This window comes from Pholis gunnellus, assembly GCF_910591455.1.
Source record: "Pholis gunnellus genome assembly, chromosome: 24".
In the NCBI taxonomy this organism is placed as follows: Eukaryota; Metazoa; Chordata; class Actinopteri; order Perciformes; family Pholidae; genus Pholis; species Pholis gunnellus.
Genome location: NC_136551.1, coordinates 4,492,066 through 4,518,325, shown reverse-complemented (window position 1 = coordinate 4,518,325; position 26,260 = coordinate 4,492,066). Strand labels below are relative to the sequence as shown.

The following is a 26,260-nucleotide window of genomic DNA, read 5'->3' as shown; positions in this document are numbered from 1 at the left end:
CGTCCCAACACGTACACCATCCGACCTTCAGTCTCTTTTCTGCTTTATTTATCCCTCTCGGTGGTGGAAAAAAAAGCAAATCATGTTAAATACTTAAAATAGTATTTTCTTTTGGTGTTTATATCATACATTATGGTAATATCTGAGGCACGGTGGGTATTAGGACTTGATGTGAGAGGATGTGAACGAGACTCGGACGCGGCTGGAAAGATACAGATGTATAAAGTTAGCATGCGGGAGCCAGACTCTTACCGGAAGTGATACGGTTTGCTCTATAAAGCTAATTTGTCTGCGCGACAGTGAAATATTGTACAAATAGAACATTTCTTGGTCGTATTAATTAATACACGTAGTATTTCGATTATTAATAGTTGTCGTTTTAATTAAATCCCCGCTTTCCCTTCTTCGTCTATTAATTTAAGCGCACGAGCGTCCGCGCAGGTTCTATTACGAAGGTTTACACCGGAAGTCGTTGACTTCGTTCATGCTAGTTTGACAGTTGACTGGAAAGCGACCAGATGGAATTCCGCACTGGCTTCTTAACAGATTCCACAAATTTTACATTGTATCGCGCACATTTTTAGCGGACTTTCCTGCTCGCAAACAGCCTGTCTGTGAACCGGGACAGAAGCGGTCAAGACATTTAAGGATACCCCACCAGACATCCTCCCTCTGTAGGTATCGTTTGTAGCTGTCGAAGAGCAATAGCTCGAGATGGGTGTAGCCTTGTTAAATCACTGTTAACGCGGCCTTTTGTGTGATTTACTGCCGACTTCCTCACGAGCTCTTATTCCTCTAAACACTGTGGTTCACGGCTTCTTTAATTCTTCAGCAGCACAAATACAGTGTGTGTGTTTTTTGTGTTTTTTCCTCCTTGCTGTGTTACTTTAGACGACCAGCGTCATGCTAGCGAGGACGAAAACATTGCAGCTTCCGGTAACATATTTCACAATAAAACCTGTCAAACACTATCTCGTGCTCAAAATATTACTTAATTCATCTATTAAATTATCTCTAGAAAGTAATCAACTAATTATTTAAGACAAATATCAAGTAAATATGGACGTCTTTCATTTTTTACCTACATTTTGTAGATGTAATATTTATGTATTATTATTTTACAGCCATAGTCTGAGTCCATTGTGAAACTGCCATGAAGTGAAAATGTATATTTAAGATGTTCTGCTCTGCTCTTATTTCTAAAGCAGAACTACCTGAAATATTATATTAACTCTTGTTGAACCCTCTCCTGATGAAGCAACTGTACTAGTAATAAGCTTATAATGTATAGGAGGTGGGAATACTTCATACCTGTAACTGGTCACTTTGTGGCATGCAGTCAGCCATGTTTCTCTAAGCAGGTGGAGGTGCAGCAGGTGGGAGCAGCTCTGACTCTACCGACAGCAAAGAGCTGTAACTGAATCTTTAATGTGTCTGTAAACGGCAGTGAAGTGCATCAAATACGGGCAGGCATCAGGGTCTGCTGTGGTATCGGGTTGCTCCTGCGTAAGGACAGCTGAGGCCCCAAAAAGCCCTGAACGGTTATGAATTTGATTAGATTCAAGGCTGTAGGGCTGAGTGTTTGAGGGTTAACCATCCTTCCTTTGTTCCTCCTTGAATACTTAGATTCCAATTGAATTGTGAATGGCTGCCTCTGCATTCCAAGACAGTCGAGGCACAAACCAAAGCTGAGTATTTAGGAATGTGCGTGAAACCTGTTCGTTGAACTGTCCAGAGTTGCTTTCACCACTAGTGCAGGCCGACACGCAGGTGTGACGGGTAACTTTCCTGCTACACCGGAATGACTTCAGTTAGTCACCAAAAGCACCTGGTATAATCCTCCTGTGTTAGAGTACACCTAAACAGAGCAGCTGGCTGTGTGTACCACATTAAGTCCTTTACCTAACATTTAGTCTTAATCAGAAACAATAGTTCCAGCTGCAGCAATATCAGGACATATTAGCCATTGTTTACAATATTATTGTATTAGAAAGCAGGGGAGTTCCCCTCTTTTGATCGCTGCTTCCTCATCGCTCGCTTATCCTTTGACAAATATTGACTGGAGCTGTGTGGGCATGACGTAATCTGATGATAATGTCTATTGTTGCAGGGGAATGCATCATGTATCAAGGTTCCTTCAGCCTCTTCTGTCTTACATAGTGATAAACAACCGATCCGCGTTTTTGGACACGGTGAAGAATGCGATGCCCTTTTACATTCCTGGATGAGGATTAGCAGTCACAAGTTCTCTGGCCTGGATCATGAAGGCCACTGCTGCTTTATTAAAAGTGCTCACACTCGATCCCGGACCAAACTCTCTCCCTGTCTGAAGACCCCCGTCACTTTTTGCAGGAATATTTAAGCCGTGAATTGATTTTTCTGGTCGATAAAACTGCCATTTTTCCACACGCGACAACAGAACACACTGCTCCTTTATGTGTCCTGCATGTGTGTGTGTGTTCTCCAGGTCCCTGAGGCGTGTGTGTGCGCGTGCCCACCATGCCGCTGTTTGGTAAATCCCACAAGAGTCCGGCGGACATCGTCAGGACGCTGAAGGAAAACATGGCCATCCTGGTGAAACAGGACAAGAAGACAGACAAGGTAGAGACGGGCAAGGGTGTTTCCAGGGGCCCCCGGGGGTGACGGCCCTCTGTGAAATTGGACCATGGACCAGCCTGGGCCTGTCGCACTTCCCTGTCAAGACATTTCACTCACACACACACACATATATAAACTGTGAGCAAAGTTCAGGCTCAAGTTTCAGATGTCAGCTCCCTCCCTCTCTCTGTTCCCCAGGCGTCTGAGGAGGTGTCCAAGTGTCTGGTGTCCATGAAGGAGATCCTGTACGGCAGCAACGACAAGGAGCCTCACACCGAGACGGTGGCCCAGCTGGCCCAGGAGCTGTACAACAGCGGGCTGCTGCTGTCGCTGGTGGAAAACCTGCAGGTCATCGAGTTCGAGGTGAGGAGAGGGCTGAGTGCGCGGTCGGGGGGGAAAAAGAAACGATGGAGCGTTGACGTGTTTTTATTTTCGTGCTTCCAGGGGAAGAAGGACGTGTGTCAGATCTTCAACAACATCCTGAGGAGGCAGATCGGGACGCGGAGCCCCACCGTCGAATATTTCTGCTCCCACCAAGAGGTCCTCTTCATACTGCTGAAAGGGTGAGACACACACACACACACACACAGAGTACGTACTCTACAGAGTCGGATGGCTTCCAGAGAGGTGACACAAACCGCTCTCTCTGCGTTTTTCTGAAGGTACGAGACTCCGCAGGTCGCGTTGAACTGTGGGATCATGCTGAGGGAGTGCATCCGCCACGAGCCGCTCGCCAAGATAGTTCTCCAGTCGGATCAGTTCAACAGCTTCTTCCACTACGTGGAGATGTCCACCTTCGACATCGCCTCCGACGCCTTCGCCACCTTCAAGGTACCTCGGGGTCAAACCAGAAACTATAGAAAACATCTGCTGGACAGCGGTTTGAGTCACGGCGTTCTGTGACGTTTGGCTCCACCGTGTGATGGATTTATAAATCGTGTTCCCGTCTTTCTTCGCAGGATCTCCTGACGAGACACAAAGTGCTTGTGGCCGAATACCTTGAACTGCACTACGATGCTGTGAGTGACTTGTTTTGGTGTTTTTTAATTTGCTAAACTTCTTTGGAGGCAAATGGACAAATATTCAAACCACAGGCAACCAGACATTCAGCAAGCATTCCCAAATTCCATCTGTTAATATAATAATGATCCACCAGTTTGTTAGCAATCTAATGTAAAATGTGTTTCTAATGTCACTACAGGTGTTTGCAGACTACGAGAAGCTGCTGCACTCTGAGAACTACGTCACCAAGAGGCAGTCTCTAAAGGTCTGACTGGCTCCTCTGTGGATTTGTAGAGCATTAAACATATATATATATATGTTTATATATTTATATTGATTCTCTCTCTCTCTCTCCTCCAGCTCCTGGGCGAGCTGTTGTTGGACAGACATAACTTCACGGTGATGACGCGCTACATCAGCAAGCCTGAGAATCTCAAGCTGATGATGAATCTGCTACGAGACAAGAGCCCCAACATCCAGTTTGAGGCCTTCCACGTCTTCAAGGTGACGACACAAACGCAACACTGGTGCATGTCAACGCAGCAAATGTCCAGAAAGACAATTAATGTTCTATCGAAATTCTCTCGTTCGTACAAAAAAACCTTGTTTTCGTCCTTCAAGGTTTTCGTCGCCAACCCCAACAAGACGCAGCCCATCATCGACATCCTGCTCAAGAACCAGACCAAGCTGATCGACTTCCTGAGCAACTTCCAGAAGGACCGCACAGACGACGAGCAGTTCAACGACGAGAAGACCTACCTAATCAAACAGATCCGGGACCTGAAGAAGCCGGCCTCCTAGAGGAGCAACAACACATTAACAATGACGGTTATTCTATTTGAAAGACGTTATTTGTCTTTTATTTCTCTTCGTTGGTTCATTTAAAACTCGTGCAACAGTAGTTCTCAATCACTGATCTTTTCTTTTGTACATTTCTTTTTTTAAATCATGAAATCTTTCATCAGTAGCATGTAGCGCCACAACTCAAGGTGTTGGAGGAAGCGGATTAGCTCTGTTGGGAGAATCACAGTCACCAGAACGTGTTGATTTTTAACTATTTAAATGAAGTAGCTGCAAATCCCCCCCAAAAAACAACAAATATATGAAGAATTTCTGCTTCTTTTTTTCGTCTTTTAGCGGGATCAACGTGTCCGGTTGGGATCAGCCAACAACACGTTCTCAAGTCTAACAAAAAAGTAATAACCAGAAGCCTTCTGCTCGCCAAACGCCGGGGAGGGAACTGGTTTTAGTCACCAATAAATCTCAACAGTAGGAATATTTTAAGTCTTTGACATGAAGGGTAATCGGTACAGTGAGCTTCAACCCGTTTCCATCACTGGTTCTCTTTGCTGGTGGCACTTTCTGTATTATATATATTTTTTTTTAAATGTTAATCGTGTCACTGCTTGAGGGTAATTCCGTTTTATGTATAGTTTCATTTTCTTGTACAGTTTATGGTTTGTACGCCCGAAACGAGCGCCGTTGTGAGTGATGGCGTTAACGGGGAGGCGCTTCGCTGTGTGGAGGAGCCGTAAAGACGGCTGCTCGTGTCTTTGTTTCTTCTCTGTGCTGTGACAAAGTGTTCTGCTCTGATGTTGGTGTTAGAAAGAAGAAGATTCAGAGGTGCCTTTTTTTGGTTTTGGTGTGTTTTCCTTTCCTCTTTTTGTATTTCCAGTCTCTTTCCAGGGGGAGCTTAATTATTATGTCGATGAGAATATGGTCTGGATAAGAACATATTTGTTGCGATTGAGCAGTGAACCTCTTTAACTCGCTATATTTGAGTCGTTTTTAAACCTTTTTGCAGCATTGTGTGCGGACCAGGGATTCAATAAGCGAGTAACGAACCGCGTCGGCTACTAAACTCAGGCTCGTCACAGAGCGAGGTCAAAGTTGTAATTGAGAAATGTAACCGTTTCGACGCGAAAGGACCATAAAATGTACAAAACCGAAGACGCTAAAACGCTACTTTTGAAAGTGCTGTTGGTTTTATATTTGACTCCGAAATGAGAAATCATAATTCCATTTTCCATTCGGGTTACTTTGAGCTCCCACAGAAGTTTGATGTTTAAATCTCTTTCGTTAAGACTCCAAACGGTACATTTGAAGACTAATAGTAGTGGAGTGCAGCTGGGTGACATTAACAATTATAAACCTGTGAACGGACATTCTGCTTTCGCTTTTCTGGCGTAAAAGAAATCATTAAAAAAATAAACAATACCAGCTTTTTATTTGACGCTGTAACATATCGTACTATATCAGAATATAACATGAGATGTGGAGCGACCAGCTTTACATCCAAACTCAGCAGAGCTCCACATCGTCCTCCCAGTGTCCTCTCGCTCTGATAGCAGCCACCTTGTTTTCCACATTGATGCTATTGTACCACATTCACGACAAATTAAAGGATGGGAATTCATGCTGTGTGTGTGTGTGTGTGTGTATGTGCGCTCATTTGTTTACAGGCAGGTGCTGTGCAACTTCTCTCTCATTCTCATGTGTATTTATCTCCTTCAAAGATGCTGTAACTTACACTTAACACCAAAGCACACAATGTTCTTTTGGATGAAATGAATGACACCAGAGTACATCTTTGTAATCAAGTTCCTTCTTCCTTAAAGCAGCTTTATGGATCATATCAATACATCTGTAATATAATCATGAGTAAAATACTCCCGGCGTTGCGTACCATCCTTCGTTTACATTAACTATTTACCACGTATTAAAAAAATAAAATGACAGACAAATCCACACAGTTTATATCACTATTTAAAATATATTATTTTCTTGTGGCATCTCTTATTTCCCGCTCCTTTCATCCGTCTGTTCCCAATAGTGTCCTTCTGAGGTCAGTGGTCGGGGTCATGAAACCGATCCCAGTTACTCCCTGAAAGAGCGAATAAATCAAACGATGTGCGGCGCAGACTTAACGTTCAGATTTGTCCCAGTTCTATCCGCGCTGATGCGGCTTTAAAAAAAAAACGTGACCCCCTGTAGTGTTGCATCTGTCCGCCTGCGGCCGGCGTTCAGCTGCTAGGCAAGTCGTGGGATCTGTTGGTGCACCGCTTCTTGTTGCTGTGGCTCTCCCGCTCGGCCTCCCTGCTGTGCTTCCCGACACAACCATCTGGAATAAAAAATAAAAAAAAAAGACACCGCGGGTTACTTTTTTTCGAGGAACACGTAAAGGAACATTTGAAGACGTCGAGGTTACGAGATGGGACTCACTGGCGTGGGGAGGAGAGGACGCCGAGGAAACCGAAGGGCTCATTTGCCACTGTGAAGGCAGAACAAAAATGTCACCTCCTTGTCTGCTTTCCTTGTCTGCTTTCCTCAGCAGAGAGAGAGAGAGAGAGAGAGAGAGAGAGAGACATCGTCCTCGCGTACTCACTATGAACTTGCTGACGCCTTTCAGGCCGCCGAACCTCAGGTAGGAGATGTCGCCCTTGTCCTTGTCCCGGTCCCGGTCCGTGGTGTAGATGTGCGTGATGCCGGCGCCTCTGATCAGAGGGACGCACTCGTCGCACGGGCATTTGGTCACAAACAGCATGGCGGGCTCCTCCGGTTTGATGGGTCGGGTCCTGAAGGTGAGGGCGTTCTGCTCGGCGTGGACGATGTATCTGTATTTGCGTCTCTGCCGGTCCTCCTGTTTGGTGTCCATCTGTGGGTACTCTGCATAGTGGGAGCCGGCTGGGTAGGCGTTGTACCCGCAACCCACCAGGCACAGACACCCCGTTCCATCACTGGCAGCCTGGGACAAGAGAGCAGATCAAAGTGAACTTTATTAACAGGAATAATGCACCTGGGATAAAAAAAAAAGTTAAAAGGAAGGAAGCTGAGCTCACCGACGGTGCTTTGGCCCAGATGACAGCACCCACACCCACTTTGGGGTCCTCTGGAATGAAAATGACAGCTTTGCATGTAAGAGGCTGGTGACAGGGACGCTGGTTATTAATGACTGTGACCTTTTAAAACATGCAATGTAGGGAGAATGTCCTCCAGGCATGCAGCTGTTTGTAATTGGGAAGAATCCTGTTTGTGACAAACAGAAGAACCAATCAGACCTGTTCTATAAGCCAGCAGCCTGGCTTGGATGATGCAATGGCGAGCCACTTCTTGGGACAGCCCCTCGTGACGGGGAGGCGGCGAGGACTCCGGGGTTGACGGCTGCTCCCTGGGTCACAGGAGCGACACAGTCAACGACAAAATAACGGCAAAACGCACGGCAGACGCGTGAGGGACCGGCGAGCGTTTTCTAACCTGTGGAAGCCGTAACGCTGCTGCGGCAAGCCGGCAGCCACCACGGCCAGAACCTCCACCAGCTCCCTCATGTTGTGTCTCAGGTTGGAGAAGTTTGGCTCCACGCAGAAGTTCTCCAGACCCATGTGGGTCAAGATCTCCCGGTGCTGCTCGGACGCCTTGACCAGGAGCCGTCTGGAGAGAGCCTTCAGGTGCGTCGTCCGCTCTCTGGAAAAGCAGGAAGAACGTCTTACATGCAACACAGCTGCGGTTCATCAATGCGTCGAGATGCAAAGGACGGTACCTGTTGAAGAGCTCCTCTGTATTCAGCCCCGGCTCATCATCGGACATTATCGCCACGAAATCACACTCACGGGACGTCTCGTCCACAAACTGCGCCAGGCCGGGCGCCAGCGGCTGCAGCAGCACGCAGATGTGGGGACGGCTGTTGGACTTCAGCCTCTCCGCTGCCACGGCGTCCAGCGCGGCCTCCTCCGTGATGCGGCCGGGTGGACCGAGGGAGCGGGAGCTTGGGTGGTCTGCCGAGGCGGGCCTCAGCATGCTGACCTCAGGGTCTCCGGGCCAGAAGGAGATCTGACTGACCCCGGCTGGAGGAAGAGAAAGCAGCATGGTGTATTGTGGAGGAGGTGGAGCCGAGCGATCCCAAGTTCAGCTCATTACTGATGTATAATAGGTCAGTAGGATTGTAAAACACTACAGTTTATAACAGTGTGACTGCACCTGGACCACATGCTGCACTGCCCCTTTAACTCCTTAGACCTCAGACTTAAGACCTCAGAACTTGGCACACAAACGTAGTAATGGATTTATGAATGGCTGTTGCAACCCAATCATACTTTGAACCCCCGTCTCCTCACCATTGATGATCATCTTGAGGCAGGAGGCGCAGGGCCTCCGCGAGAAGTACAACTGACAGTCAGCCAAGCAGGCGCCATGTTGGATGATGGCTGCCTGTCCTGCGTGGAGCTCGGCTCCTGAACAGTGGAGCCCCACCACCTTGCTGTCCCGCACCACCACCAGACCCGTCCCGCGGATCTGGAACATGACACACGTCATTACTGAACACTGAGAACGCTCGAGTGCTGCAGCCTACGAGAACTCACTGTCCCACAACTGTGTGCATTTCATTACACCCACCTCACTGTGGTCCTCTTCTTCGGATTGCTCTTGCGGGAACAGCTCCATCCACAAACTCAACAAAGTGAACAGGTTTACCTTTGACAGCCTGGGGCCAGGACCTGGAGGACAGCCAATACAAAGTGGACACGCTCAGCTAACAAACGCAAACAATACATTTAGGCTACTGTCATGTAAGCCACTTGCTTTCCTGAGGTAATCATGGTTATTGACAAGCTGCTACCATAAACAAGAAAAAGATGTAGCAGTAAAACAGATTAAGTACAGATTAAGTGTTCGCCTGTGGTCACACCTCTCCTCACACAGCTGTTTTATGACATCACAGAAGTGTTGCTAAACAATCATAACACGAGCCATTCCTCCATCTGGCTCACCTTGTAGTCTGCTGTCAGTCTGGGTGCTACCGTCTATCGTTTCGCGACCCGGTGTGGACTGGCCCGGATCGGCTCGGTTCCTCATCTCGCTTCCTTCCATTCAATCAGGCTAACCTACGTGTTACACGTGACAGGTTTGGGTTATCCGACATATTCTGCACACAAGAACTGACCTTAGATCTGTTCGCGGCTAGTGGTTGGTTGCTTGACATACTTCCGGGTTAGTTCCGCAATAACCTCTGACGTACCAAAGAGGGCGGGGCAACGATGAGTAGGTCGTTGAATACCCGTTTGTTCCAGCAGGTGGCAGCAGAGCACCACGGTATCATACATCACCATATAACTGCTGCTTTGATTACACTATGATGAAGTAGCTGCCTTAGTATGACACACACAAATAAATGCAGAATAAGAAATAATGTGATTTTTATATTATCTGAAGTGTAATCTCATGCCAAAGAATGCACATAATAATAATGAATTAATAAGAGACTAATCAAGTGCAAAGAAAACCATTACATGGAAACAAAGAAGAGTTGAGTTATTTATTTATTTATTTATTCAGAGACTTGTGATTCCATTACTAAATATACGTATAGAAAAACATGTCAGTTATGTAACAGCAGAAAAACAGTCAGAGATCCCAGTACTTTAGTGCTGATCACCTCAAAGTAAACCATGGTGCTGAGTTGAACCAAATAAATATAAACTTGTCCTATGTAAATAAAATATAAACAAAGTACAATAAAAATATACTTTAATCTTAATACAGTAAGCAGAACAATCAGATTTTTTTTCCCCCCGGTTTTCTTTTCATCTAAAACAAAATTGTAAACTTTCTCCTAATTCCGCTAAAGCACAGAAACCTAATGTCAAATGAATCTGTAGTTGTTTTCTAACCTGAATGATACTTTGCTTTGATAATAAACAGAGTTCCTACTTACCAGCAAGCTCAGACCAAATCAAACTGCTTGTCTCAAGCCTCTGAATGGAGAAATAGAAACCTAACAAACAGAAACTGAAACTGATCTCACCAGTCAGCTGACGTGGCCAATCACACTCTTTACCTCCTACATTCATTCATTCATTCATTCATTCATTCATTCATTGCCCAGTAATGCAACAGAAGCAATAAACCAGGACCTGCAGGCAGTTATTGGTCATCACAAACCCAAGCTGTCAGAATATTAACAAAACATCTCACCGTTTAATCACGCACATTCATATTGCTTTTTAGCCTGCGGTGTATTGTGCTTTAAATTGTGATTAAATTACAGAGGAATCATTAAGGATTCATTTTGGTCTCACTGAATTTCTTTGCATTTGCCCCGATAACACAAACGGATGAAAACAGTCACCTTGGATCAGTTTGTCCCAGAGTAAAAAAAAAAGCAATAGAAGGTTATTCTTGGAATATAAAGCGTCTGCAACAAGCCATCCGCCTTCGACACATTTTAATCCTTTTAACTCAGCTCTCTTGTCTTCCGCAGCGATCTGAACTATCACAGTTTCACTGAATGTGAAAAGAAAAAGAAGCGACTGCAGTTTCTTAAAGGTGCCGCAGAGCAACACATTTAAGTCAGGTAGAATGAGCATTCAAAACAAAACGGACTCGAGTATAAAAAGGAAATTATTATGCTGACACCACAAAATATACAGAATACCAGCTGAGATAGATAAGCGACCCAGAGTATGATCCGGATCAACGGTGTACGTCGACGCCTTTAAATGAGCTTCAAGAGCGACTTCAAATTGAAACTTTCAACACATCCAGGAGCTACTTTTGCTGCAAATTGATGCGTTTCGGTAAAGTGGTTCTTGTGTCCTGGCCAGTTTAAGTCAAAGCTCTTCTAGCGAAACATCTGTTTCAGGTCCCAGACACAGACTCTGTCCTCTGAACCAGGTCTTTGGTCTCCCGAATGGACATGTCGGACGCGTCAGAAAAAAAAGTTAGCACTGGCCGAGAGAACAAGCAAAAATTAAAGTACAGCGTTTAGAGAACTCAATGCAGCGAGACAGAAGAAGACGTCGTTGAGCGACTCCACAGGAATTGGCCAAAGGGCTGACTTCAGATCTGTCGATAAAGCGGCTTAAAATTCCAGTCCATATAGAGGACGCTGCTTATCCGCCTCAGTAAATATGAAAATCAGCGTCTCAAGAAAGCTTTCTTTTCGGAATGTGATCCGACCTGATGTTTGTGGCGCAGCGGCGCGGTAACGTCGGAGTGCCCGCTCAGTTCTTGAAGGCCCCGTAGAGGCTGGCTTTGCTGATGAACTCCTTGAGCATCGCTCCGTCCACCTGCCAGAAGGCTGCGGTCTGAGTCACCTGAGTGAGGTGGTTCACGCAGAAGCGAAAACAAAACCCTTCCAGGTCCTAGGAAAAGAGAAATAACACGAGACAGAGCGATGCGTTCGTAAAACAGAGGAGAATTTTCTGACCGATTCTTACTTCAAAACTATCGGAGGGAAAGTTTAGATGTTATCATGCAGCTTCTCAGTCGCTTTAAACTCAGACTTTTGTTGTAAAGTATATGAAAATATCTGTAAAAGTCGGCTGAACCTCTGCAGTACAGTAGCGCAGCGTGCCTGTACTGTACCTCGGCGTCGTATCGTATGGCGGCAGACAGCAAGGTGAAGGCGTTCTCGACGTTGATCCCTCTCTTGATGATCTGCTGACACAGTCGTTTCAGGCGGTTCTCACAGTAAGAGGTGGCCAGGTCCAACAGGCCTGCAGCCAACACACACACACACACACACACACACACACACACACACACAGAGAGGTATGAATAGAAGCCACACAAATGAGAAAACACGAGCGTTTGACAAATGCGCGTGCTGACCGATGGCGTCCTCGGGTAGAAGGTCGACGGCGTCCGTGTAGAGGAACTGGAGGAAGGACCTGTAGACGGGGTAAGAGAACTGGCCGATCTCGATCACGTCCTGCTGATCCTCCGTCCACTGGGAGCGAAACATGGACCGGAAATGCTCACACCTGCTCAAAACAACACACATTATCCGACGTGAACAAATGGCTGAACCTAAATCTGCTTTTTTGGGGGTTATAGCTACGTCTTAACTGCACACGGGACACGCACCTGATCTTCAGCACAGCTTTGTGGACGTGAATGAACTTGCCGTCGACGCTGAACTTGAGGTCGGCCGTCTCCGGGCTGTTGAACTCTTTCCTCAGAGCCTCGGCGACGGTCATGAAGTCGTCGTGCTCTGGGGGATAAAGCAGAGAGCAATAAATCAAGCTTACGGTCACGTTTTTGAGAACAGGTCTCACGATGTTAGCGAAGAAAGGATGAGGATCAACACCCTCTCTCTCTCTCTCTCACCCATAGACATGAGCCTCCACATGACGGAGGGCGTGGCGAAGCAGGCGAAGACGTCGTCGGTGGTGGTGAAGTGCGTGAGGTGTGGCATGACGATGGACTGACCCCGACACTGACCCCACATATACACCTGGCGGGTGAAACACGATCATGGCTTGCTGAACACACAGGCCCACTTCAAATAATTGGGACAAAACTGAGAAACACTCAATCCTGCAACAAAAACAAACTCTGAAGCCAAATACACAAATCCACTCGCATGTGAATACTTAAGGAGCCATTGTGGACAAGGTGAATTGCATATGTACCTGACCGCTTTGGGTCTTGGCTGCTGACGTGTGTGTTGAATGGCAAGCTGCGACCTCGACAATCCTGACAAACGAGAGACGCGTTTAGAAATTGGCACGGATTCACATGGAGAGCGTTAACGTCCCGTTAGAGCCACAACAAGAAAGAGCAGGGTGTTGTTATCGTCTATGACGAGTTCCTTTTGCACACTGACGACTACTTAAGACCAGGAGCGGAAAAGGTACGAGGGGGGGGGGGAGGAAATGAGGACAGGAAACAGGAAGTAGAAGCCTAAACAGGATGAGAGGAATCTGTCTCTAATCCAAACACAAAGGCTTCAGCCCCTCTTTCGCGCCTCACCTCTCTTTGTCCGCCATGATCAGCACCGGGCTGAGGTAGTTGCTCTTGTTGCCGGTCCCCAGCTGACCGTAGGTGTTGGCTCCCCAGGAGTACAGCAGCCCTTCATCGGTCAGTGCCAGGCAGTGGCTGTAGCCCGACACAACCTGGAAAACAGGGAACAGTTGAGTCACGCAACTTCAGTATACACAACATCCCCAGTCAGCATCACTTTGGGTTGTCGTCCTGACCTGTTGCATGCACTGCTCCTGGAGAGCGGTGAGGCGGCAAGGCGTCAGCTGGTTCCCATTGTTACCGATACCCAGCTGGCCATTACCATTATAGCCCCAGCCATAAACCTAAATAAACACAAACAACTTTTAAGGTATGAAGTTCAGGTTTTTCTTCGCGGGGATCGTGAAGATTTCCCGCCGTCGTCACCTCTCCGATGTCGAGCAGAGCCATGGAGGAGGTCTGCCCGCACGTGATGCCGACCACGGTCTTGCCCTGCAGGCTGCCGGTGACTTTCCTGGGGTGGGGCTGGTTGGCCGTGGAGCCCGAGCCAATCTGGCCACAGTTGTTGTAACCCCACGCGAAGACCTGGAGGGGCGGGGAGGCAGGTCAGGACCAGGGACGCAAACACAAATCTTACAACGGTCGAGTTGTCGCGTCAGGAAAGCCACAACCAGATTCTGCTGTAACGTCAACAACATTTCTTCGGTGGTAAGAAAAGAGCTCCGCGTGACTAACCCTGAGACAATTTCACATCTTATTTTGATATAATATTAACACAACACTGTCAAATGTACTGCTGTAGAGTCAGTGTTTAACATGGTAGCAGCCTTTCCTGCTTGCTTGCTTGCCACACACACACACACATGCATGCACGCACGCACGCACACGCAGCCTAATTAAGCGCTAGCTTAATGCCTCGGGGTTAAAAATAAGCTGCTTAGTCCGACACTAGCACAGCAGGAGGTGGCTACGTCAAGGGTTTCACGTGACTCGTCTAAAACTAAACATGGAATACAAACATACTGGAGTATGTGAATATGCTCTCGTTGTGTTTGTCTGTATTTAATTAAATTATGGGGCAAACCGTGCTATACTTGTCTCACATGGGACAGACAACAGTCAGGTGTTTAAGTATATTACATTTAACAAAGTAACTTCATTATTTTATGTGTTTTACCTATTATTTTCGGCACATGAAGCTGGAGATTTAACATTTAAGTAAACATGCATTTTAAAATACCTCTCCATCCAGAGTGAGGGCCATGGAGTGATGCGAGCCACACGCCACTTCTCTCACTTTCTTGTTCTGCGGGTTGGCGGCGACCAGCAGCGGGGACAGTCCCTGGTGGGTCGTCCCGTTCCCCAGCTGACTGTAGCCGTTGTGCCCCCAAGCAAACAGCTGTCCGTCTGCGGTAAACAAACACAGAGAAGACCAGCAGAGTCCAAGGCTTGACAATCCAGATTCTAAGCTCAAATACAGGTATGATTCACAGGCTAAGTGATTGATATAGCTGTAAGTAAGTACTGACCCTCTGTCGCCAACAGGACATGGGGCCCACTTCCATAGCTGAGGCTGGCTACCTTCTTCCCCCGCAGGAAGTCCAGTTTCTTTGGCACAACGGTGCTCAGACTGTCTCCTGTGCCGAGGCAGCTGCTGCAGTTCAACCCCAACACAAAAACCTGGGAAACAATAACACACAAATCAAGATAAAAGAAGGTTTTGGTTCCCAGAACTGTACGTAGAACAAATGAAAACTGCCAAGAACACAACAAGGAGTTTGTTTGAACACACGCCGCTCACCTCATTGGCATGTGTGATGTAGATGGCCTCATTGGCAGAGTTTCCAAACACACAGGCCTGTCGAACAGTGGCCAGCTCCTCGGGGCTCAGCAGAGAGAACAGGGGCCACTTACTGACGTCCGCCATGGCTCCTGTGAAACCCAGCCTTCCGTGTAGGGGAGCAGCGGTCAGGGCCGACGGGGGAGAGGAGGGAGGACCACGAGGGGGAGAAGGAGGAGGTGATGCTGGAGGAGGTGGGGAGCAAGAAGCGGAACCATCCCTGCTGACACTACGAAGAAGAAGAAGAAGAAGACTGATATGATGACAGACAGATGTACGCATAATTACATGCAAATAAGTAGTTATCAAGCCAAATGAGAGAATCAGAAGCTAAAAAAAACGAACTTTCTTCTCTGACAGTAATAATTGTGATGTTAATTGCATCGCAGCAAGCTAACGGGCACTGAAGCGCACGGTGAACAACAGAAGCTAGTGGCTTAGTTCCTGAGCTCTTCCTACCTAAAGCATCGCTCCATGACAACTGAGAAGAGACAAACAGACACATATTTCATTACAACCATCAATAACACTGAGTACAAATAACCCACATCTATAATACATAGAGTGGCGTAAAGTTACCCGACTGAAAACGTCTCCACGGTGTCAACAGTACAGCTGCTTCTCTAGACTGTTGTGGTCGTGTTGAGTACAGCGACTTCTTCGTCTCTTTTAATTCCGGTCTGCATGGGTGAGTGTTGCTGCCCCCCTCCGGCCATCGACCGAACTGCTGTTCCAAAAAGTTATTGTTTATGTCCATTTTTTGGGGAAAAAACTAAACACCGTTGGCACCCAAGCTCAGAAAGAACAATGTACAGTTTATTATTATTAAATGAAATGTTCGATGCACATCAGCATTAGTAAAAACAAAAAAAGCACACCAGGTTTGTGACTTTTGCTATTATTTAATTTGTAGAAAGTTACCTTCAAGTCAAGACAACTCTATACAGCACATGCTTGCATTTGGGATCTAAAATAAACAGTTAACCCAGTATTTTAAACTATCTTTCCATGTACTTGTAGTTTTCCTTGACAACCAGCAGATGGAGTACTACCACATAAATATGGGCTCATCGGCCTTTGATGTGCTGAATTATGTGAGAGATCAGTCCACAAATCTGACGCTCAGAAGCAAGTGCTGTTTGTCTGAAAGTAGTTATTTAAAAAAGGGATTAAAACCAAACATTTCGCATTTGAAGTTGTTTTTATTAAGTGTACAAAGTATGAAGTATTTGGTGTAGGTAAGGTAAAAACTGACCGCCTGACAATCACGCTAAGTGACACAAATCAAACACACCCACGTTGTTGCGTCAAAACAGGTGCATGCTGGTACTAGCCAAAATGCAAAATGCTAAGGCTGAGTTGACTGGTTTAAGTGGGACCACGAGGCTGAGTGGACCGGTTCGGCAGAGAAGTTGAGCCTGGACCAGTTTGAGGACTTCTTCAAGACTCGCAGAACGACGTTCGGACAGGTGAGTAAACCTAGAAACGTATCCATAGATGTAAAGAGGTCATAGAGGTCTAATTTACTTTAATTGTTAACAATGTAACCTGTGTAAAGATGGAGACATCATTTATGGTTGGTTATGCATGTATTATTGTACACATTTCTTCAAAGAAGAAAGTGCAATTCCTACATTTCGTTATAACCACTTTAATACAAACATGTGTTATAGTCCCTTTTTCATAGCAGCCATTTTGACATGTCACAGCAGGGTAAACACAGGTGTCATTGATCAACTTAATTATAATTTGTGTGTCATAGCCATTCCAGTGAGCCAACATGTATAATAGGCTACATTAATTAATCGTATTAATTACACCTGTGTTTGTCCTGCAATAACAGGGCCTATTGCGTTACAGCTGTTTAATACAAAATTACACAATGAAGTGTCTTGTATCTGTGATGTATTTTTGTCATTTTACACTTGAGACAAATTTCTTTAAAGTAACAGTACTTTTACTTGAGCAAAGTACTGTAGTACTAGCAGTCTTCCTGCAGATTTTATGTTTCTTTCCATTTACCATTTTTTACCAAACATAAAGGTTGCTACTGTTTCAAAGCTCTCTCCATGCTGTCGGTGTTAACATTCAGATAGAGAAATAAGTAGAAAACAAAGAGAAGCAACAGGTCGCATTCATGTAGAATCATGAATACAAGTTTTTATTCAAGATAGAAGCTTTCTATCTATCCTCCTGCAATCAGATGTATGAGTTGAGAAGCTTTGGAGTCTTTCTGATGTAAATCATCTCTCTGAGTGTTGTAATTAATAGTCACCTCTTTTCTGGTTCATTTGCATTTCATGAATTCCCACTCTGCAAGCGTCACTCTCACATGTCAGTCTTTTGCTTCCTCCTTTCCCCCCTTGTTTTTTTTTTATCTTGCACCCTTCTTCCTCCTCTTTCACCTTCTTTCTCTGTGTTCTATCCCCCTCACCCCTGTCATTAGTCCTCCTTCCTCCTTTTCCAGCTACTCTCCTTGCTGTGTGTGACAAACACACACATACACACACACACACACACACACACACACACACATGCATACAGCTGTTTGCTGGTTGGAGCCGAAGCCTCCATGTGCACACAGATGATATTGTGCCCCTTGATGACAGCAATGCTGCAGCCTTGAGCTCCTCAGAACAATGCAAAATGTTGGAAAACAAATGTGCCAGCCGTCCTGTCGTAATGACTGTGTTTGCATCCCATATGTATGGTGCTTGTTGTGATTCAAATGTCAGAATATACAACACTACACGAGCAGGAGATGTGGCGCATTAAATAATGCTCAGAGCTTCATAAATGGCTTTTAGTTTAAAACCCTTCATATTTAACTAGCTCATCACCATTTCTCCTTAAATATATAAAGTCCTGTTCTCACCTTCATGTCTGTCAGCTCAGAGGGGGATTTTTTATCACACAGCAAACATCAAAGGCATGTTATACATGAAAGTCGTTTCCTTTTCCCTCAGTAAAGCTGCTGTTTTTGGGTTAAGGTTTAGTAATGGACTGAATCGCAGGCAAATGAGCCACGACATCCAGAGAATGGGTGTTTTAAAAGCCCTTTGGGGAAAACGCTCTAAGGGACTTGATGGATGTGCTGGACAGATTTGTCGGTCTAAACGTATCCTATCATTCACTGGAATTGAATTAACTATCTCAGTAAAACGTAGACACATGATGTGACTTTGCTGATTGACATCTGCGAACAAAATGAAGTCCATTTATTGCTTTTCGTTGTGGTTTTGTTAGTCTAATCGGTTTGAAACAATAACTGTTATTACAGTCCAGAGAGCTCGCATGCATACTCAACAGCTGCCTCCTGATAAGGTTTCTCGAGGGTGTAGTATTGGCTAATGTGGATTCAGCACCACGGACAGCGCCTCTGTCCGTGGTGCTGAATCAAACCAGTGCAGCGTTTTCAGCTCCGTTTCCCGCAATGAGTGTGCTTGACAGCGGATAACTGAGATAAGCTTTTAACCACTTTATTTGTGGTCGTTTGAAAGTCTACGAAATGCACCAAGCAGCACTTAAATCCACAACATTTCAACCCTAATAAGTTCAACCGTCGAACATATCGTGCAAGCCGAGCTGAGAAGACCCCAGTATTAAAGGGAGTCGTGCAACAGGTGTGTACAATTGCCGATAGAAAAGGCGCCATGGAACTGCCAGGTTTCTGGACGGAGTTTGGAGTAAAGCCCGATGCGAAGAGGGGAGCGCTCGTAAAAGAGCAGTAAAGAGAGACAAGGGTATGTGGTGGTCTCGTAGTGGCGCCCCCCCCCAAAAAATCTTGCCGGTTACGGTTTCCATCCAGTCGGTCCAGATGCTGACGGTGTGGGAACCACGTGTCTACGTAACTGCAAGTGGCTCCTCTCAGTGCAGGGCTGCATCAAGCTGCACAGCTAAACCGGAGGTTACGACTTCCTTCAGAATAAAAGTCGAAGGCAAACCAGACTGCTCATTTTTCAAAGAAAAAGAGTTTGGGAAATAGACAGAGCTCTATAGGTTGTGTAAACGCAATTGTTTTTGAGGTATAGCCTGCCGACAACAAAGTCATACATACTGCAACATTTTGTAATCTTTCCATGTAAACTGGCACTTTTATTAATGCAGTAGTTATATTTTTGGGACCTATTCTTTTCATTTGATTATTGAAACATGCGTATTCGGAAAATATACCTAAGTGAATAAATATAAATAACTAACTTTAGTAACCTATTGAGCCTATTGAAAATAGGCTGTAAGAAAATAAAAATAATTCATATTGCAAAAAACAAATAGAGATAAATTGTGATGGTTCGGTCTTTTGTTTTGAAGATGCCAAACGGAAATGTTTTTTTTGTTGAATAGCTCCCACTTTGTTGCTGGTTAGGTATAGATAGTCAGTGCACCTCCTTGCGCCTCACCGGCCGTCGGTCGTCTCGAGCGCTGCTGAAGAAGACGCTGAAGCACCAGAGGAGCGCGAGAGGACCAGGAGCCGGACCCGGTCGTCTTCTTCTTCTTCCACTTCTTCTCATCTAGTTTCTGGAGTAGTAGAGACAGCAGAGCCACAGTCCAGCAGCTTCTTTTCATCAGCAAGGTGAGGAAGAGGAAGAGGAGGAGGAGGAGAGGAAGAGGAGACAGACAGCAGCAGTATCTTGGCGCATTGGAGCTTATGGATTATTGAGAAGTCGAGGCCGAAACGCGAATCAAATATTCATAAGGACTTTTGAAAGAGAAAAAGTGGGATAGTGCGGAGATCCCCCGTGGTGATTCACCTGCCCGGTTCAGCGCCACATGCGCGCTCACTGACCTGAGAACCAGCGCTGCTGCTGGGGAACGATTCTGCATCTCGCGCGTGTGTGTGCAGTGTGTCTGAGTGAGTGTGTGTGTGTGTTTGGAAAGGAGCCCCCTGCTGCAGTACTTGTCTCCTGTAGCCTACTGGTACAGGGATGCCACCGACTTGCTGACGGACTCCCGGTATATCCGCACCCCTCCCCTCCTCCTCCCCTCCCGCACGGACGGACTCACCGACCCCTGCGATCCCCACTAATATGCAATGGTTTTTTGTGCAGAAGCCGACAGCTGCCGCGTACCGCCGACTCCACGCTAGCGCCGCCGCATGCCTGTCCGCCGCTGCCGCTCCTCTCCCCGCGCCGCGCGGCAGACGACGCCATTTGAAGAGGAGCGCTCGGGGGCTTTTCACGCCGCGGCGGCCGGGCGGCGGCAGCAGCAACAGCGACATATCCACCGCCGCTGAGGACCACCGGCCGCTGGGGCAGCCAGAGGCGGAGACCGCGGAGAAAAGCGCAGCGGCGGCAGCTCTTTTCCTGCCGCACGAGGACGAGTTCGACGCGGAATACGTGCGGCTGCTGATCTCCGGGCTTGTTGAGGAACCGGGCGAGAAACCGGGCAACGAGCCGGGCTTCCAGCTCTTATTCTTGTCTATGGTGCAGATTGGGAGGGCGAAGCACCGCCGAACTGAGCCCAACAGCTGGCCGGCTCTGCTGGCATGCAAACAGGGGGGCGGACCAGCCCCCATGCGGTGGGTGAATTTTAGGCTGCCGCATCCGGAGCGCCTCTCGTCCCCCACCTCCTCTTCCTCCTCTTCCTCCTCCCCCGTCTCGGCCAAATCCATGCGGTTTATTTGGAACAACATTTTCAGCAAAGGATCGCATATGCTGCAGTGTCTTTGTGGCAGGAGCCTCAAGAAAAACAAGAACCCAACTGGTGAGTTTGTTGTGTGTGTGTGTGTGTCTCTCTCTCTCTCTCTCTTTCTGCGCGTGTACGTGCGTGTGCGGGGATGATAGAGAAAGAGAAAGACTTTATTGCGTTTCTGTGTGTCTGGTACACGCAGGAGTGTGTGTGTGTGTGTGTTCCCTCTTGAGACTGCACTGTTCGGCTGCTTGCTGGTGTTTCTCTGCAATCGCAGTTGTGCAGCAAGTGAGTGCACTTCAGGGAGGGGAGGGGTGTGTGATTGGGGGCAGAGGGAGGGGGGGGGTGATAACTTATTAGCACAGAAACTGACTACAGTGGCAGTGCGTGCGAAAAAGAGTGCGTGCTGTGCTTGGAGATGCTGCAGAAAATCAAGTGTAATGCAGTATGCAGACCCGTTCAGGCTCCAGTAACCTGCATGATTAAACAGCACATGGCCTTATTTAGACTTCCACTGTGCATTCAGTGCCATGGAACAGGAAAGAGCGTGTTTTGTACTTGTGGCTGCAGACATTTCGGTCAGACTGTGTGGACACAAACATCTCTTCTCATGAGGTTGAAGACCGAAGGTGATGCTGTGTTGCTCAGCAGAGCCCAGAGCTTCTTGGGGGGCTGACTTTAAGGGGTCGTAAAATGTTTATTGCAACTTTTTTTATTTAAGTGAGCTGTTAATTATGGCCAACGTCATACCTGGTGCACCCATCAGCAACATGTCCATCTTCTAAAGTTGGATTTTAGTACATGTGTGGAGATAACTTCAAAGATCAGGGCTGGGAAACCGGTCCGTCACAAGTTCCCTAATTAAGAGTGAGATTCTCATAGTCTTGCTCCCAACGCTCTGAATGAGGGCAGCACAGAGATTGACATTGGCAATGCAACAGGAAGCGGACGTTGTTGACATTATTATACTATACATATTTACATTGCATCAAAAAGTTGGCCTCAGTATCATTCAACACAATGTTTAGAGAACAACAGCAGGCCATGGTGGCTTAGTTATTATGTTTGATGAAAATGTTTGCGTGGAGCTATGAGATGATATCAGAGTGTGACTGTGTGCTGTTTGTGTGTTGAAGAAGAAGCCTCGAAGCAAATTCAATTTACAAAAGTTGACAAAGTTGTTTACACACTATACTCAGAGCTATAGCTTAATGTCAAAGTGCCATTCTGTGGGCTGTAGCTGCATTTCTCCATACATTAACATCACTCTGAGTAACTTTACAGACAGTCAGCACTGAAAAGTGATGGGATGAGGTCAGAGACATTAATGCTGTGTCTTCTCTTTGTCCTCTTCTCTTCTCTTCTCTCACAGTTTCTCAGATGTTTGACTCATTACAAAGCTCTGTCCCTGTGGTTTAGAGCTGATGTGTATAAATGCATTATAAATCTAATCTGTATAAACACTGCAGCATGGTGTCTGCCAGCTTTGGTCATTGACTGCCTTGTGGCTATAAAAGCTGACTGATATAACGATGATTCAACATAAGTTTATGAAAGGCTTCTAGGTCTTTCCTGAGAAATATATTTGTACTTTCAAGAAACAAAAGGCATGTGTTTTCCTCGTGTGATCGACCAGTAATCTCTGGGGAAAACTCTCGAGCAATACGATTTTAGCACCAAACACAAACCTCTAATCTTTCAGATTAAAGGTGTAAACAAACAAAATCAATATTGATGTGTTGGCGCAGGTGAAACAATTGTACCAAGTGCAGGATTTCCACCGCTTCCTTTCACTGCCTGCCAACACGCTGTTGCCTACAATTTATAAAGCGGCACATGACTGGCTGTGTTTTTTGTGTCCTCTGGGCTCTTGTGTTTCTGCTTTTATTCCTTTTTATATTGTGCTCCTCTTTGCTTATTTGATGATTTGGCTTCAGGCTAGAAATGCTGGATTTCATGAGAGAAACGCGTGCGCTCGTGTGATACACAAGCAGGGATGTTAACCTTCTGTCTCAGTTAAGCTGCAGTTTAAACTCCCTCTTTGAGTGTGTAAGAAGTCTTTAATGGACAGTATCCAAGCTGCACTTTTGTTTTTAGTATACTGATGTTTAAAGTTGTTTTGAAGTATAATATATGAGCTATAATGTGACTGCAAAATGTCATAGTACATGTTTATTTATACAGTATGTAAAGTTCAGGGTCTCTACGTTACACGAGGAAGTTCCCACCAGCATCCTGCAGCCGGCCTCATATAGATTTTACAGCAGCCGGGACCATTTAGTTGTCACGTTCTCTTTTAATTAAAGAAAACGTTACTGCATGAACTCTCTCCCTGGGAGTTTTAGTGTGTAAGTGTGTGTTTATGCGCGATGCACACAGCAGTTGGTGGTGAATTATGGACCTGCTGGAGATGTGGAGGAGGCAGCGTTTCGCTGACTCAGGATTTGTTGCCGTTTTTCCTCCGAATTGCACTATTTAGTTAAAGTCCTCTGGGAAGACAGAAATACAGCTTTGTTTCGTGTGTATGGACGTGTGTGTGTGCATCAGCATGTGTGTGGCCCATTCAGTAAGAAGAAGCAAGCGATAACTTTCACTTTATGTAACTATTATATATCAAAGTTGACTTTTACTTGAACATCGGTTTACAGAGATGCTGGAACTGTGTGAATGGAGTTCCAGTGTTGGGTCTCCTCCAGATGAACCTGCATCAGTATCATTCATTGTTAAAAAGGAATAAGGCACAGTGTTACTCACGGCCCCGTGTCCCATGTGACGTGACCCAGTTAGAGATTTTCACCCTTTATAGCCCACATAAGCGTGCAGGCCCACGCACGCACACACACACACACACACACACACACACACACACACACACACACCTTCTCTGGAAAATTGCCATTAAGGTGTCGTGCTTGATATTTTATTCAAACACTGGAGTATAGCAGTAGGGATCGTGTCAACTCGGATCTGTCTCTGCGAGTGAAAGGCCCACACATACACACGCATAAAGTACACTTTAACGGTAATTACATTTATATCTTTGGATCAAAATGACCAATGCCGTATGTTCTCAAGCTTGCAAACAAAGTAAATGTGTCTGTCTGTCTCTCTCCGTCTCTGTTTCTCACTTGCGTGCTGTTACATTGTCCAAAAGTGATGAGATGACAAAATAGTGACAGTCATAGTGATGTGTGTCCTCTAAGGTCACACGGAGGGTTTTGGTGCAGTACTCAAATAGAATCCCTTATGTGTGTGTGTGTGTGTGTGTGTGTGTGTGTGTGTGTGTGTGTGTGTGTGTGAGAGTGAACTCATTAGCCCATGTCCTCGTTGTCCGACATACACTGAGTCTGCAGAAAAAAACATTTTGAATTTGCTGGTCTGGTTTGCTTTCGTCTGAACTCTCATGGACGTCATACTTCACTCACGAGCTGTCGACTGATCACATCCCGTCTCAAACACATGCAGTGCGGTCACACAGGTCATTTATACCATCAAACCAGAACAAGCCAGACTCAACTGGACTTTGCAGGTAAAAAAAAGACCCAAAATGATCCAGTATTTCACACAAGAGTATGTGGAGACATGCTTACTTTGTGTCAGTTCACAGTCACACAGTGAAGTCTTTGGGGGCCCCTAGGAGTCATGGGCTCAGGTCCATTACATGCTTTTCCCAGTTGGTAACCCAGTATTAGCTGAATTTATATAAAAACCAAACAGGAAGAAGAAAAATGTTGCTTAAATATCGTCAGAGAAGCTTAAACTTGTTGCTGAATTCAGCTTTGACACAGTTAATTGTTTCTGTGAGGGACTATTTCTCTGTCAAACAAATAAACAGACTGTTGCACGGCTGATTACAGTGTGACTCTGTTCAGCAGTGGAAACACTATCATTTTCCAAATGAGGCAATGAGTAAAAGTGGAAAGGTGAATGAGAGAATGTGTGTGTGTGTGTGTGTGTGTGTGTGTGTGTGTGTGTGTGTTTAGACCGCTCTCGCTCCAGGTTTCTGTCAAGAGAGAGTGAGTGCTGAGTGTTTTTTCTCCAAGTGCACTTATAAAAAGCAGCAGGGCATCAAAGGCTCCACTAAGAAGTGTTTTCGCAGACTGAACGATAAGAAGCAGAGAAACATGTGACAACAGCTCAGTCGGTCTCTGACTCGCTGCATTAAACGCGTTTAATTGGCTGCTAAAAGGAGAATGCTGACTTAATAAAACTCTCTCTGCTACTATTACTACAACAGTTACTATTACAACTGCTACAGATACATACAGGACTGTCTCAGAAAATTAGAATATTGTGATAAAGTTCTTTATTTTGTGTAATGCAATTAAAAAAACAAAAATGTCATGCATTCTGGATTCATTACAAATCAACTGAAATATTGCAAGCCTTTTATTCTTTTAATATTGCTGATTATGGCTTACAGCTTAAGAAAACTCAAATATCCTATCTCTAAATATTAGAATATCATGAAAAAGTATACTAGTAGGGTATTCAACTAATCACTTGAATCGTCTAATTAACTCGAAACACCTGCAAGGGTTTCCTGAGCCTTGAAAAACACTCAGCTTGGTTCAGTAAACTAAATCACACGTATGGGGATTATCACAATATTCTAATTTTCTGAGACAGTCCTGTATATCCCACAGCCCGTCCTCTTTTTATCTTGTCTTTTTATTATTTTATGTATGTTTTCTTTTTTATATTCACTGTGTTCCTTTCTGTTTTTCTTTTTCTTTTTGTGTACATAATATGACACTGAATATATATATATAAAAATCACAATTAACAAAGTAAAAGAATTTATCATAATAATGAAATAAATAACTAAAATAACAGTAATAATGGGCTCGGCTGGAGAGGCCGAATGTACATACTCACTGGATTATAGTGGTACGTTATTAAAGCATTAGGCTGGTGATGTTCTATTCTTTGACACAATAAAAAGTCAAAACTCAGTTACTGATCGCTACATTGCTGATGATGAGTTCCCACTCTGTAGCTTTTTCTTAGCACCTCGTCTCTTTATCTCTGTCCTCCACTTCTTCCCTTCGCTCCAGCTCTCCCTCACACACACTTGAGCTGACTTTTAGTCTCCCCTTGTCTGCTTTAACCTTCTGCTTGATGACAGCCCTGCGTGACATAATGGCCATATCTGTCCCGCTCACTATGTGTGTGTGTGTGTGTCGCCGATGTGTGTGTCCTCATCTGAGGCCGCATTGGGGGACTCCAGGAGATTTAAGAAGTGAGTTTCCACTGGAGTCCAACTGGCTGGTGTCAACAGGTGTGTGTGTGTGTGTTAGTCATGGACTATGAGTTTATACTGAAGGTAGCAGAGAAGAGACTAAAGGCTGCTTTGGGCAAAGCTGATCCAGGTAAGAGACTCTTTACACTGGCAACAGCTGTGTGCATCTGTCCTGAGAGAGCAGGACGATCACATATATGCTTCGCCTC

General features: G+C 45.7%; 4 protein-coding genes across 5 annotated transcripts in view; 2 read left to right on the top strand and 2 right to left on the bottom strand.

Moving 5' to 3' along the window:
* The first annotated feature begins 504 nt into the window (after window positions 1–504).
* Window positions 505–6,602, top strand: cab39l (calcium binding protein 39-like). The gene is made up of 9 exons (XM_079185748.1): window positions 505–674; window positions 2,468–2,601; window positions 2,797–2,961; window positions 3,043–3,161; window positions 3,261–3,429; window positions 3,558–3,617; window positions 3,800–3,865; window positions 3,961–4,104; window positions 4,222–6,602. The coding sequence occupies exons 2-9, from the start codon at window positions 2,500–2,502 to the stop codon at window positions 4,399–4,401; spliced, it is 1,005 nt and encodes a 334-aa protein (XP_079041874.1). The 5' UTR covers window positions 505–674; window positions 2,468–2,499; the 3' UTR covers window positions 4,402–6,602.
* Window positions 6,584–11,563, bottom strand: cdadc1 (cytidine and dCMP deaminase domain containing 1). Of its 2 annotated transcripts, XM_079185747.1 has the most exons (11): window positions 10,310–11,563; window positions 9,366–9,479; window positions 8,992–9,092; window positions 8,712–8,889; window positions 8,138–8,441; window positions 7,855–8,061; window positions 7,659–7,768; window positions 7,440–7,489; window positions 6,986–7,345; window positions 6,823–6,871; window positions 6,584–6,721 (listed from the first exon to the last, which is right to left on the bottom strand). In XM_079185747.1, the coding sequence occupies exons 2-11, from the start codon at window positions 9,463–9,465 to the stop codon at window positions 6,624–6,626; spliced, it is 1,557 nt and encodes a 518-aa protein (XP_079041873.1). In that variant the 5' UTR covers window positions 9,466–9,479; window positions 10,310–11,563; the 3' UTR covers window positions 6,584–6,623. The 2 variants fall into 2 exon arrangements, with proteins under 2 accessions (XP_079041873.1, XP_079041872.1); XM_079185746.1 differs by lacking the exon at window positions 10,310–11,563 and having other exon boundaries at window positions 9,366–9,555.
* Window positions 11,564–11,593: 30 nt separating this feature from the next.
* Window positions 11,594–15,470, bottom strand: rcbtb1 (regulator of chromosome condensation (RCC1) and BTB (POZ) domain containing protein 1). Its single transcript, XM_079185745.1, has 12 exons — window positions 15,143–15,470; window positions 14,871–15,021; window positions 14,582–14,748; window positions 13,768–13,926; window positions 13,578–13,685; window positions 13,351–13,493; window positions 13,011–13,074; window positions 12,706–12,832; window positions 12,463–12,589; window positions 12,208–12,359; window positions 11,962–12,092; window positions 11,594–11,738 (listed from the first exon to the last, which is right to left on the bottom strand). Exons 1-12 carry the CDS (start codon window positions 15,461–15,463, stop codon window positions 11,598–11,600), a joined length of 1,791 nt encoding a protein of 596 aa, XP_079041871.1. The 5' UTR covers window positions 15,464–15,470; the 3' UTR covers window positions 11,594–11,597.
* A 5,320-nt stretch (window positions 15,471–20,790) lies between these two features.
* The window catches only part of LOC306715567 (fibroblast growth factor 14-like), a gene marked incomplete at both ends in the record, with an annotated part of 33,986 nt that continues 28,516 nt past the window's right edge, over window positions 20,791–26,260 (top strand). Inside the window, one exon of the mRNA XM_079185976.1 lies at window positions 20,791–20,884. Coding sequence (XP_079042102.1) covers window positions 20,791–20,884 — 94 coding nt within the window. The remainder of the gene's footprint in view (window positions 20,885–26,260) is intronic.